The 14,820-nt window shown below is 38.0% G+C and overlaps 1 protein-coding gene across 1 annotated transcript in view; it reads left to right on the forward strand.

Annotated features, from left to right (window-relative positions):
- The window catches only part of LOC136404475 (ryanodine receptor 2-like), a 650,806-nt gene that overhangs the window by 208,648 nt on the left and 427,338 nt on the right, over positions 1–14,820 (forward strand). Inside the window, exon 3 of the mRNA XM_066383777.1 lies at positions 9,910–10,014. Coding sequence (XP_066239874.1) covers positions 9,910–10,014 — 105 coding nt within the window. The remainder of the gene's footprint in view (positions 1–9,909; positions 10,015–14,820) is intronic.

Raw genomic sequence — 14,820 nt, forward strand, 5'->3', positions numbered from 1 at the left:
ATGGAGAAATAACAACTGACACAACCGAAATACAAGATATTGTGAGAAAATACTATGAAGAACTGTATGCCAAAAAATTAGATAACCTAGATGAAATGGACAAATTCCTTGAAACATATAATCTTTCAAAAATTGATCTGGCCCTGGCCGGTTGGCTCAGTGGTAGAGCGTCGGCCTGGCATGTAGAAGTCCCGGGTTCGATTTCTGGCCAGGGCACACAGGAGAGGCGCCCATCTGCTTCTCCACCCCTCCCCCTCTCCTTCCTCTCTGTCTCTCTCTTCCCCTCCCGCAGCTAAGGCTCCATTGGAGCAAAGATGGCCCGGGCACTGGGGATGGCTCTGTGGCCTCTGCCTCAGGCGCTAGAGTGGCTCTCGTTGCGACATAGCGATGCCCAGGATGGGCAGAGCATCGCCCCCTGGTGGGCAGAGCGTCGCCCATGGTGGGCGTGCCAGGTGGATCCCGGTCGGGCGCATGTGGGAATCTGTCTGGCTGTCTCTCCCTGTTTCCAGCTTCAGGAAAAAAAAAAATTGATCTGGAAGAATCAGAAAACCTAAACAGATCAATTACAACAAAGGAGATCGAAACAGTTATCTAAAAACTCCCAACAAAGAACAGTCCTGGGCTTGATGGCTTCACAAGTGAATTCTACCAAATACTCAAAGAACTAACTCCTATCCTTCTCAAGCTATTTCAAAAAATTCAAGAGGAGGGAAGACTTCCAAGCTTCTTTTAAGAGACGAGCATAATTCTGATTCTAAAACCAGGCAAAGACAACACAAAGAAAGAATATTATAAGCAAATATCTCTGATGAATTTAGATGCTAAAATCCTCAACAAAATATTAGCAAACCAGATCCAGCAATATATGAAGAAAATCATACATCATGATCAAGTGGGATTTATTCTAGGGAGGCAAGGCTTGTACAATATTTGCAAATCAATCAATGTTATTCATCACATAAACACAAAGGAGAAAAACCACATGATAATTTCGATGGATGCAGAAAAGGCATTTGATAAAATCCAGCACCCAACATGATCTAACTCTCAGTAAAGTGAAAATACACAGAACATACCTCAACATGATAAAGGCCATCTATGACAAACCCACAGCCAACATCATACTCAATGGGCAAAAATTAAAAGCAATCCTCTTAAGATCAGGAACAAGGCATGGGTGCCGCCTTTCACCATAGTTCTGGAAGTCATAGCCACAGCAATCAGAGAAGAAAATGAAATAAAAGGCATCCAAATTGGAAAAGAAGAAGTAAAACTATCATTATTTTCAGATGATATGATATTGTATATAGAAAACCCTAAAATCACAGTAAAAAAAACTACTAGACCTGATAAATGAATTCAGCAAGGTGGCAGGATATAAAATTAATACTCAGAAATCAGAGGCATTTTTATACACCAACAATGAACTGTCAGAATGAGAAATTACGGAAACAATATCCTTCACTATTGTAACCAAAAACATAAAATACCTAGGATTTAACCAAGGAGATTAAGGACTTGTACCTGGAAAATTATAAAACATTGATAAAAGAAATTAAGGAAGATACAAACAAGTGGGAGCATATACCTTGCTCATGGTTAGGAAGAATAAACATCATTAAAATGTCTATATTACCCAAAGCAATTTATTAATTCAATGCAATACCAATTATAATACCAATGACTTACTTCAAAGATATAGAACACATATTCCAAAAATTTATATGGAACCTAAAAGGAACATGAATAGCCTTAGCAATCTTGAAAAGGAAGAATAAAGTGGGAGGTATCACACTTCCTCATATTAAGTTATACTACAAGGCCATTGTACTCAAAACAGCTTGGTACTGGCATAAGAACGGGCATATAGATCAATGGAACAAAACCTAGAACCTAGAAATAAACCTACAGCTTTATGGACAACTGATATTTGACAAAGGAGGTAAGAGCATACATTGGAGTAAAGACAGCTTCTTTAACAAATGGTGTTGGGAAAATTGGACATCTACCTGCAAAAAAGTGAAACTAGACCAGCAACTTACACCATTTACAAAAATAAACTCAAAACGGTTAAAAGACTTAATGTAAGCCCTGAAACCATAAGCATCTTAGAAGAAAACATAGGCAGTAAGCTCTCTGACATCTATCACAGCAGTATATTTGCTGATTTATCTCCAGGGGCAAATGAAATAAAAGACAGGATAAAACAATGGGACTATATCAAACTAAATTGCTTTTGCACAGCAAAGACAATAAGAACAGAATTAAAAGACAAACTACACAATGGAAGAACATATTCGACAATGCGTCTGATAAGGGGTTAATAACCAAAATTTATAGAGAACTTGTAAAACTCAACACTAGGAAGACAATCCAATCAAAAATGGGCAAAATAAATGAATAGACATATCTCCAAAGAGGATATACAGATGACCAATAGGCAATGAAAAAATATTCAACATCACGAATCATTAGAGAAATGCAAATTAAAACCCCAATGATATACGACCTCACACCAGTCAGAATGGCGCTCATCAACAAAACAACACAGAATAAGTGCTGGTGAGGATGTGGAGAAAAGGGAACCCTCCTGCACTGCTGGTGGGAATGCAGACTGGTGCAGCCACTGTGGAAAACAGTATGGAGATTCCTCAAAAAATTAAAAATCAAACTGCCTTTTGACCCAGCTATCCCACTTTTAGTAATATACCCCAAGAATACCATATCACTGTTTCAGAAGGAGAAATGCACCCCCATGTTTATGGCAGCATTGTTCACAATAGCGAAGATCTGGAAACAGCCCAAGTGTCCGTCAGTGGACGAGTGGATTAAAAAGCTTTGGTACATATATACTATGGAATAGTACTCAGCCATAAGAGAGCGCTGAATTCTAACCAGTAGACCACCAGGGAACGCCGCTACTCAACCATAAGAAATGATGACATCGGATTCTTTACAATAACATGGATGGACCTTGATAACATTATACTGAGTGAAATAAGTAAGTCAGAAAAAAATAAGAACTATATGATTCCATACATAAGTGCGACATAAAAATGAGACTCAGAGACATGGACAAGAGGGTGGTGGTTACGGGGGGGGGGGGGGGATTGGAAAGAGAGGGGGTGGGGGGGTGGGGAGTGGCTCAAAGAAAACCAGATAGAAGGTGACGGAAGACAATTTGACTTTGGGTGATGGGTATGCAACATAATCAAATGTCAAAATAACCTGGAGATGTTTTCTCTGAACATATGTACCCTGATTTATCAATGTTGCCCCCTTAAAATTAATAATATAAAAATAATAAGTAGGTATTGATATATATATAAAGTATAAATTCTTTGCTATATAACACATTCACAATAACTACAAACCTAGGCTATAGCTTAGTGTATATACCATTGTTGCCTGTGTGTAAAAATCTACAGGATTTGGGGAATCTATACAATGGACTTAATTTTTGTTGACCTTGGTTTTATTTGTTAAAACATGCATTGTAAAGCAACCATTACTCTAATATTGTTTATTTTTCTAAGTGTTCACAGTTTGGGCCTAGAGAGAGACTTTGAAGACATCTAAAAGTTGTTTCTTCCTCTCTGGAGAAGGTGTTTGTGTAATTGTTTTAACTTTATTTTTATTGTATAATGACATTTATGTCTGTGTAATTATATTTTAATTACGCATCTTCAATTTCTCTTTCATGTTTCTGTGTGTGAGTGAATATTACAATCACAGTTTTTAAAAATTAAATCTGTTGGGGTAACATTGGTCAATAAAATTACTGTATTTTTTGCTTCATAAGACGCACCTGACCGTAAGACACACCTAAGGTTTTAAGGAGGAAAATAAGAAAAAAATATTCTGATTCAAATGGTGTGTTAAAAATATTTAATAAAATACCATATATTTCACTTCATAAGATACAGGGGCATTTTTTCCCACTTTTGGGGGGAAAAAGTTTGTTTTATGGAGTGAAAAATATGGTATATGGGTTTCAGGTGTACAACTCTATAATTCAGTATCTGTATATTGTATTGTGTGTTCATCACCCCAATTCAAGGTTTCTTTTCTTTGCCAAAGGTAATATACTGCTTACAAAAATTAGGGGATATTTCAAATTGAATGTGAAGTGATAAAATGTCCCCTAACTTTTGTGAGCAGTATATATCACGTATCCAGATAAAATTAGTGTTGTTTCCATATAAAAAGCAGAATTAACCTTATGTCTGCACATGTGGTCCTAAGATTTGGGAGCACACTATTTGTAAGGTTTAGCCAAATTCTTTCAAATTGAAGTTCTAAAAAATTAAGTTTCTCAGTAATAAGACAAGTAAAAAAAAGTTAAGATTAAGATAAAAGTTGTAAATTGCAAATGCTTTTGAATCTGAGCTATCACGACAGAGATTTATAGGATGTCCTTTCTCTGTTTTGCTTGGTGTTAGGGCTCAATTTCATTTCCATTTTGGGACCATTTAGTTCAGGGGTAGTCAACCTTTTTATACCTACTGCCCAATTTTGTATCTCTGTTAGTAGTAAAATTTTCTAACCACCCACTGGTTCCACAGTAATGGTGATTCATAAAGTAGGAAAGTAACTTTATAAAATTTATAAAGCAGAGTTACAGCAAGTTAAAGCATATAATAATAATTACTTACCAAGTACATTATGTCAGATTTTTGCTAAGTTTTGCAGAATAAGTCTTTATAAAACAACTTACTATAGTTAAATCTATCTTTTTAGTTATACTTTGGTTGCTCTGCTACCGCCCACCATGAAAGCTGGAATGCCCACTTGTGGGTGGTAGGGACCAGGTTGACTACCACTGATTTAGTTGGTCTTTCATTCATGAATGTAAATCTTTATTTTCCACTCATGCAACTTTATTTTGGGAGCTGAGAACAAAGGCTTACCATAAACATTATGGTATGGTATACATACAAATTTCAAGTTCATTTGAAGAAATATGCATCTAAATTAAGGAATACTTTTAGTAGTTTACTTTGAAAGGTAAGGAGTTACAGTAATTACTGTGTTGCCCAAAATAACAAGACCACTTTTCTTCAGAGCAAAAACAAACAGATAATATTAGGATACTGCGATTTGTATTGTTTCAAGTTTTACTGAAAGGAATAAACAATATTTTTTACTGTTTCAGCTTTGCTCTTACATTTATGTGTCTTCGGCCCTGGCCAGTTGTCTCAGTGGTAGAGCGTCGGCCTGGCGTGCGGGGGACCCGGGTTCGATTCCCGGCCAGGGCACATAGGAGAAGCGCCCATTTGCTTCTCCACTCCCCCCCCCCCCATTCCTCTCTGTCTCTCTCTTCCCCTCCTGCAGCCAAGGCTCCATTGGAGCAAAGATGGCCCGGGCGCTGGGGATGGCTCCTTGCCTCTGCCCCAGGCGCTAGAGTGGCTCTGGTCATGGCAGAGCGACCCCCCGGAGGGGCAGAGCGTCGCCCCTGGTGGGCGTGCCAGGTGTATCCCGGTCGGGCGCATGCGGGAGTCTGTCTGACTGTCTCTCCCTGTTTCCAGCTTCAGAAAAATACAAAAAAAAAAAAAAGTACATTTATGTGTCTTCTGAGGGGGCTATGAGTGCAAAGAGAGGCCATGATAAAGGTGGGTCAGGGGAAAATGTGTCAAGAGACACACTATTTCTCTACGAGACAGAGCTGCTTTTGTGCGTTTCTGTGCCTTCATTCTTGCTAACACCCACTAGCTGGAGAAATCCAACAGGCATGTCACTGTGGCAAATGAAATTAGCTTGGCAGGATTAATCTGTTTCAGAGGCATGTGGCTCTCAGGGATGTTTAGAGTAAATGTAGCATGTTACAAAGATCCAGAGTTGAACATTTTAATCAAAGTGCAGCAGGAAATGCACCCGGTATGTAAACTTGTAAACTGACGAGAACAGGTACCACTACACTTGATCTTGGCCACAAGACTGAGAAGCAATCATTATGTTAAATTTTGAAATATTTCCAGAAAGTACCTTTTCTTGAAAATATTGGAACATTTTGGATATGATGAACAGGTGTATAATGATTGATCTGTGGTCTCAAATACTGTTTCTTCAAAATAGAATCTACTTAAGAATTAATTTTGAGAAGTGAGTGAGTAGTGCCTCATAAATGCCCCAAATTGAGAGAAATGACAATATGAAAAACTAATGAGAATAGCTCACTTATGTTGTGTTCTTGTTATGCTCTGGACACTCTACTTATATTTTCTTTATTTTCGCAACAACCCTGTGAAAATGGTATAATATCCCGTTTCTTGGGGAAAGAAAACAAAGATTAGAAAGTTACTAGCTCGTGAGTAGTGAGGCCAGGCTTCTTGCTTAGGTGATATGTTTATAGACTCCAGGCTCTTAACTGCTGTAATATACTGATTCTCAAGGAATTAGTGAGTATTGGTCTGAAATCAGCCCAGTGGTGTTCCAGACATGGCTCTTCTAGACTCCAAGAGCCAATTAGAGATTTAGGCACTTTGAAATTAGCAGTCATACGAGTATTTATATCACAGAAACGGGTAAATGACATAAATCAAGGCAATCTTTTTGGGGGAATTAGTTGACTTAACAAACAATTTAAGAACATTGTGCTCTGCAGTACTATTTTTCAGATTATAGCTTCCAAACCCTCATAATTTAAATGGTTAGGAATGAAAAAAATACATCCATAGCAGTTTTTTTTTTCTTAGTAGCATTTGTCTTAGTCTGAGTTAATTGTAATTAGTATAGTTAGAACTGAGAAAATTACATGTAAAGGAATTTATTTCTAAATTTCCTGTAGAAGAGTCCCTTGCCTACCTTCCAGTCTTTTCTCTGAGGATTTTGGAAAGAAAGCTCACGTCTGTCTGGCTGACTGCAGAGTGTGAATGCAGCAGCTGCGTCTGGACTTGAGAGGTTTCTGTGATAACGACTGAGGTTGTCAGAGGAAAGATGGAGAGAGATTGGGCAGGGAGTGCAGAGGCCCATGGTGGTAGACAGAGGAATCCAGAGACAGAAAGGTCATATGAAACAACACAAAACAAAACAAGATTATGGCAGCATTGTTTACAATATCGAAGATCTGGAAACAGCCCAAGTGTCCGTCAGTGCACGAGTGGATTAAAAAGCTTTGGTACATATATACAATTGAATACTACTCAGCCATAAGAAATGATGACATTGGATCATTTACAACAACATGGATGGACCTTGATAACATTATACTGAGTGAAATAAGTAAATCAGAAAAAACTAAGAACTGTATGATTCCATACATAGCTTGGACATAAAAATGAGACTCAGAGACATGGACAAGAGTGTGGGGGTTATAGGGTGGGGGGGAGGAGAGGGAGAGGGTTGGGGGAGGGGAGGGGCACAAAGAAAACCAGTTAGAAGGTGACGGAAGACAGTTGGACTTTGGGTGATGGGAATGCAGCATAATCAAACGTCAATAACCTAGAGATGTTTTCTTTGAATGTATGTACCCTGATTTATCAATGTCACCCCATTAAAATTAATAAAAGAAAACAAAAACAAAAACAAGAGCTCTGGAATGGGTGTGGGTTATGGGTAGCTTAGTGGCTAAGGACCATTCTGATGGTAGTGTTTCAGTGGAATACATGCACAAACATTATACATTGTCATTTTGGTTCATTGCAGCAGGTGATCCAGTTTCTCCTCCTAATGCTCTTTCTCTGAAGACACACTCTTGCTCAAATTTTGTGTTTAATGTATTTATAATTTTCTTCCACTACGAAAATCCTCCTTTGAATGTTTTCCGTTCCCACTTGGTTGCTTACTGGATCCTGCTTATCTAAAGCAGAAGCAGATACAGATAATAATATATTTCATCCTCATGGAAAGAGTTCTCTCTAACTTGCCAATTAATTCTTATCCTGTTTCCTTTACCCCCTTGGTATTTATCTTTTGGGATTTTCAGCATTTACTGAGGTCCTCGGGTTATGACAGTCCCGAAATATGTTTTGAATTGATGATGTTCACTCCCATAAAAACTTAAAAAAATTGAGCCTGACCAGGCAGTGGCTCAGTGGATAGGGCATCAGACTGGGACATAGAGGACCCAGGTTTGAAATCCCAAGGTCACTGGCTTGAGCACGGGGTTGCTGGCTTGAGCATGGGATCATAGACATGACCCCATGGTTGCTGGCGTGAGACCAAAAGTCACTGGCTTGAAGCCCAAGGTTGTTGGCTTGAACCCAAGGTCACTGGCTTCAGCAAGGGGTCACTCACTCTGTTCTAGCCCCCGGTCAAGGCACATACAAGAAAGCAATCAATGAACAACTTAGGGGCCATAACGAAGAATTGATGCTTCTCATCTCTCTCCCTTTCTGTCTGTCCCTGCCTATCTGATTCTCTCTCTGTCTCTGTCAAAAAAAATAAAAATAAAAAAAAATAAGACGTGAGTGTTTTGCTTACACTGTTGGCATTATACATGGGCGAACTAGTTTGGTTGCACGCGGTGGAAGAATATGCAGTAGCAGTACAGTGTACAGTACAGTATATTTAAGTCCTTTTCCTTTTTCTGTGGCTTAGTTGTGTTTTTATATTCTAGATTATGATTTTACAACTGTGTTAGAATAGGTAAGTGACTTAGGCTAGGGTGTGTTTCAACCTACACCAAAATTCAGGTTACGTCACTGTTCTAGGAATGAAACTGTGTCGTAACCCAAGAACACCCTCTATGGGGTTATTGAAGTGGACGTTTAAAGAAAGGAAAAATAAGGGAAAAAGTGAATGAGAAAATAACACACACAAAACAGAAGTGAGGTGGCCACATCCAAGTTAGAGGCCAAATATAATATCCAACATAGATAAAACAAAATAATTATCTTTGTCAATAAGGAGAAGCCAGTGTAAATGAATACTTTATATCAATTCAGTTTTGTATTTCCTTAATGTCAATCTTAATTTTTTATTATTGATTTTGGAAAGAGAGTAAGGGGGAAGAGAGGGAGGGGAGAGAAAGAGAGGGAGAGAGAAACATCAATTTGTTGTTCCAGTTATTTATGCATTCTTTGGCTGATTTTTTTTTATTTATTTTTTAGAGAGGAGAGGGAGAGACAGAGAGAAGGGGGGAGGCGCTGAAAGCATCTACTCCCATATGTGCCTAGACCAGGCAAGCCCAGGGCTTCGAACCGGCGACCTCAGCATTTCCAGGTCGACGCTTTATCCACTGCGCCACCACAGGTCAGGCTTGGCTGATTTTTTTATGTTCCCTGAAAAGGGATCAAACCCACGACCTAGGTGTATTGGGATGATGCTCTAACCAGTTGAGCTACCTAGGGACTCAATATTAATTTGAGCAAATATTTTTCTGTTCTTTTAATTTTTTATCAGGTGACTGCTTCATAGGTGAGAAATACATGCTTGAGAGTTAGAGAAACTGGCTTGAAAAATTCAATAATCATGAAAAGTAACCTAACTTTTTTTGTTATCAGATTTGGACTAAAATGGTAGCTATTGTTACCCATAGCTAAAAATGGATCAAGAGCAAGCAGTATAGACAATGTATATAAAATGATTTGTGAGCTCATATTAGAGAATTGGTAAGTACTCTTACTATTTGTGTGAAAGAAACTGAAGTATCATAGGGTAAATTGGGTCTGGATGCATGATGACGATGATGGTGGTGATGATGATGATGGTGGGGGTGATGATGGTAATGATGATGATGGTGGTGATAATGATGGTCATAATGGTAGTGATGGTGATCGTGGTGTTGGTAATAATGATCTAACCAATAATGATCTTGGTACTGTGTGCCAAGCTTCTTTATGCAAGCTTGTGGTGATGATGGTGGTGATGCTGATGATGGTGGTGTCGGTGATGGTGATGATAATGTCGGTGATGGTAACAATTGTTATGGTGGGGATGATAATGGTGGCTTTTCCTCTTTCTACACAGAATGTTCCCCCAGACCTCTCCATCTGTACCTTTGTGCTGGAACAGTCCCTCTCTGTCCGGGCCCTGCAGGAGATGCTGGCCAACACGGTGGAGAAATCAGAAGGGGCAAGTACTTAATTTATATACTTATTTATGCAGTATTTTAATGAACTTGGCTACTATGTGAATGATTTATTGCACAAGTATTGGAGATTTTCTTTTTGCTGAAATAAGTCAATGTCTTTTACTTGTGATTTCCTTGAGTTTGACACTCTGCTTGATCTAGCACACCTGTGATGCTTAAAGAAATTAAAAAAAAAAAGACTAACCCCAGAATGATCCATCTCCTTTAAGTTCGTTCTAATGTCTTTGGTTTAAAAAGGTATCTTTCTTTGAGTATTTGTGTGTTTTCTCCCATCTTCAGAACTGTTATTGTTACTATTAACTAACTGCTTTTATGTATGCATGGCTGTTTGTCATTAGTCTTTATTTCATTTTCAAAGCCCTAACCATATACTGTGTGCCAAGCTTCTTTATGCAAGTAAAATTTCATGGTACTCATATATCTGAAGTAATGAAATTATGGTGATACGACTTTAGTCAGTTGTGATTTTCTAAACAGCTACTTATTTTCTTCTGCAAATGGAAATTCCTATTCTGTCTCTTAATGCAGACAATGTTCTTTGAAAGTGCTTTTGGAAATGTATTTTTCATACTGTGACTTGCTATGACTAATTTTGGCGTTACTGCCTATTCTTGGCCAATTCTTTAAAGTTTAGAATGAAACAGGAGGGTTAATGGTCAAACTTTTTTGTGTGTGCTATAATTACTGCAGGCTATGATTTAATAAACTATACTATTTTTAGGCATGAAATGGAACTTTTTTTTTTTTTTTGCCATTATTGGTCTATGTGTTGCTGTTGTTAATCATTGTTCAGGTCTTGGTAAGTGAAGAGATTTAAAAATGGTAATACACCGTTCAACAGAAAATGAACAATTATGATGTATCACATTTTCAGTAGCCTTCTCCTTTTAGAAATGTTAGTGTCATACAGCTTAGGACTTTGATTGGTTTATACATTAATTCTAAACCAGTTTAAAATTTAAACAGTATACACTAAGCACGGAACAGAAACCTTAGTGATTTTTATCTGATGTTAGACTAAAAGCTTATTTTATGGAAGATCCAAATGTATTATGTGTATTTTAATTTTCCAAGTTTATTTTTGATTGCAAGAAATTTAGAAATTACTGTATTAAACTGTATAAAGTTTAACCATTTTTTCCCTGTTTTTTAATGGAAAGATTTTGAAGTAGGTTTAAGTAGGAGTAAAATATTTCTCAGTTCGATTAGTTTGCTTCTACATGGAATAACCCCTCCTGATTCTTAAACATTCCCCGTGCATATCAGCTTTGAAATTCAAATCTGTCTTTGTAAAGAAAAGTTATTTTTCTTTTAGGAAGGTGTATGTTGTCATTTCACTTATCTTTGCAGATACTGACTTCTGCCTAAATTGCCATAAATTTAATTTTGACATTGCTAAGCAGCTTTTTCTAAATTTGAATTTTTGAAAAGATGTTTTATCTCTCCAAAATCATGGAGTTGCAACTAGGCAAGTTCTAAATTTTCTGTGTTTATATGAGGTATTTGGAATAATGTTTTAAATTTTATGCTTTAAAAATACCTGTTAGGCCTGACCAGGCGGTGGCACAGTGGATAGAGCGTTGGACTGGGACGCGGAGGACCCAGGTTCGAGACCCCAAGGTCGCTAGCTTGAGAGCGGGCTCATCTGGTTTGAGCAAAGTTCACCAGCTTGGACCCAAGGTCACTGGCATGAGCAAGGGGTTACTTGGTCTGCTGTAGCCCCACGGTCAAGGAACATATGAGAGCGCAATGAACAACTAAAGCAGCGATTCTCAACCTGTGGGTTGCCACCCCGGCGGGAGTATAACGACCAAAACACAGGGGTCGCCTAAAGCCATCGGAAATACATATTTTATTTAAAAATGTATTGCCTGAAAAACTCCTACATGACCTGCCCTTTCTGGAAAAAACAACTGTAAACTTTGGGCTAAATTGTAAATTAAAAGCAAAACAAACAACAAAGCCCCCAATTCCTGAAGGCTCTAGAGTGTTGAACATAACCAGACAGTTTCTGGAGGAGAATCAGACTTGGAAAATGGGATTGGTATAGATTGAGTTTCCCATTTTTTAATACTTTCAGCTTATATACAGTATCAAAGATTCCACCAAAAGACTGCTAGAACTGATAAATGAATTCAGTTAAGTAGCAAGATACGAAATAAATATCTAGAAATCAGTTGCATTTTCACATACCAATAATGATTTATCAGAAAGGGAAACTAAGAAAATAATCCCTTCACAATTGCTTCAACAATAATAAAATGCCTAGGAATAAATTTAACTGAGGATGTAAAAAAGAGTTGTATTTGGAAAATTATAAGACACTGAAGAAGAAATTGAAGAAAATAAAATAAGTGGAAGCATATTTTATGTTCATAGATAGAAAGAGTTAACATCATTAAAATGTCCATACTACCCCAAGCAATGTATAGATTCATGCAACTCCTATCAAGATACCAATGGTGTCTTTCACAGACCTAAAACAAGAACTCCAAAAATGTGTATGGAACCACAAAAGACCCTGAACAGCATAGAAATCTTGAGAAACAAGAACAAAATTGGGGTAATTATGCTACCTGACATCAAGCTGTACTATAAGGCTGTAATAATCTAAACAGCATGGCACTGGCATAAAAACAGACATATAGATCAATGCAACAGAATAGAGAGCCCAGAAGTAAACCTATATCTTTATAGTCAATTAATATTCAACAAAGGAGGCAAAAACATATGTTAGGGTAAGGATAGTCTATTCAGTAAATGATGTTGGAAAATTGAACAGATAATGCAAAAGAAAATGAATCTAGACCCCTTCTTACATCATATACAAGAGTAAACTAAAAATTGAGTAAAGACTTAAATGTTAGACCTGAAACCATAAAAAGCCTAGAAAAAAATGTAGACAACAAAATCTTCTTGTAGCATTATTTCTTGTAGCACTATTTATTTTTGATATATCACCTCAGGCAAGGGAAACAAAAGAAAAAATAAACAAATGGTACTTAAATCGAACTAAAAAGCTTTTGCACAGCAAAAGAGAGCATCAAAAAAATGAAAAGACACTGAATGGGAAAACATACTTACCGATACAACTGATAAGGACTTAATGTGCAAACTTTATAAGGTACTTTTAAAACTCACCACCAAAAAAAAAAAAAATCCAATTAAGAAAAGGGCAAAGGACTTGAATAGAGTTCTCCAAAGAAGACATTGGATCTCCAATAAACATATGAAAAGATATTTAATGTCACTAATCATCAAAGAAATGCAAATGAAAACCACAAGATACCATCTCATACCTGTCAGAATGGCCATCATCAATAAATCCACAAACAATAAGTGTTGACAAGGATATGAAGAAAAGAAAACCCTTATGCATGGTGGGTGGGAATACAGATTGGTGCAGCCGCTGTGGAAAGCAGTATGGAGTTACCTCAAAAATTAAAAATGAAACTGCCTTACGACCCAGCAGTTCTTCTTTTGAGAATATATACAAAGAAATATGAAACACTAATTTGAAAGAATACATTGCAGCATTATTTACAGTAGTTAAGATATGGAAACAGCCCAAGTGACCATCAATAGATGAATGGATAAAAAAGGCTGTGGTATATTTACACAATAGATTACTACTCAACCACTAGTAAGAAAGAAATCTTACCTTTTGTGACAGCATGGATGGACCTGGAGAGCATTATACTAAATGAAATAAGCCAGTCAGATAAAGACAAGAACCATGTGATTTCACTTATATATGGGATCTAATGAACAAAATAAACTAACAAACAAAATAGAATTAGATTCATAGATACAAAGAACAGACTGACAGTTGTCAGAGAGGGAGGGAGTTGGGGGCTGGATAAAAAAGGTGAAGGGATAAACAAAGGGAAAAAAGCTCACAGACTCACATCAGTGTAGTTGAGTACAGGAGGGGAAGGGTCAGGGCAGGTAGAAGAGGGTTAAGGGGAGTAAATGGTGATGGAAGAGAAGGGTGAATGCGATGCAGTGTATGGATGATGTATCATAGAAACCAACACAGGCGGCCTCTTTGACTGTTCTCTCCTGGTCTCCTCTGATCTCTCAGATGTCTTCCCTGGGATACTCCTCACTGCCTTAGTGGTGACAACCGGGCTCTCCACGGCTCTTCTCTATTCCAGGACACTCTCAACAAGAGCTTAAAAGCATAGACTTCAGAGCCCCCTGCACATGGCTTCTGCCCGGGTCTACCAGCTCTGTTACCCTCTCAGATCATCCAGTGCCCGCATCTAGAACTCCATTTCGTTCCTCTGAATTATGTTTCTATGTGGAGTATTTGAGTCTTTTTGTTTACTGTACACATACCCCCCTTGTTTTCACTGGTAGGTCCCCATCTAGAACAATTATGAAATTATACACCTGAAACCTATATGATTTTGTTAACCAGTGTCACCCCAATAAATTAATAAAAGACTTTCAGCCTAAGTGTGGACTGAAGTCAGTGCTGGGTGATAGATTAAACTCTAGAAGAACACGCACAGTCTCCCAGTGGGTAGAGTTCAGGGCCTTTGGACAGTCAGGGGGAGTAATCCTGGGAAAGAAGAACCTGGAGGGGGCGGAATCTGCACCTAAGTTCTGCCCAACTCTCTAGCTGATGCTTAACTCCCAGCATGTGTGTGTGTGTGTGTGTGTGTGTGTGTGTGTTGGGATGGGGGGCACACGTCGGTTCAATTGTCACTGAGGACAACTCTGAATCAAGACCTGTGCAGTTTTTAGATTGCATACCACCAAGTCAATTGCCCGTTAAAGCA

The sequence above is a fragment of the Saccopteryx leptura genome, chromosome 1 (assembly GCF_036850995.1).
Source record: "Saccopteryx leptura isolate mSacLep1 chromosome 1, mSacLep1_pri_phased_curated, whole genome shotgun sequence".
Taxonomy (NCBI): Eukaryota; Metazoa; Chordata; class Mammalia; order Chiroptera; family Emballonuridae; genus Saccopteryx; species Saccopteryx leptura.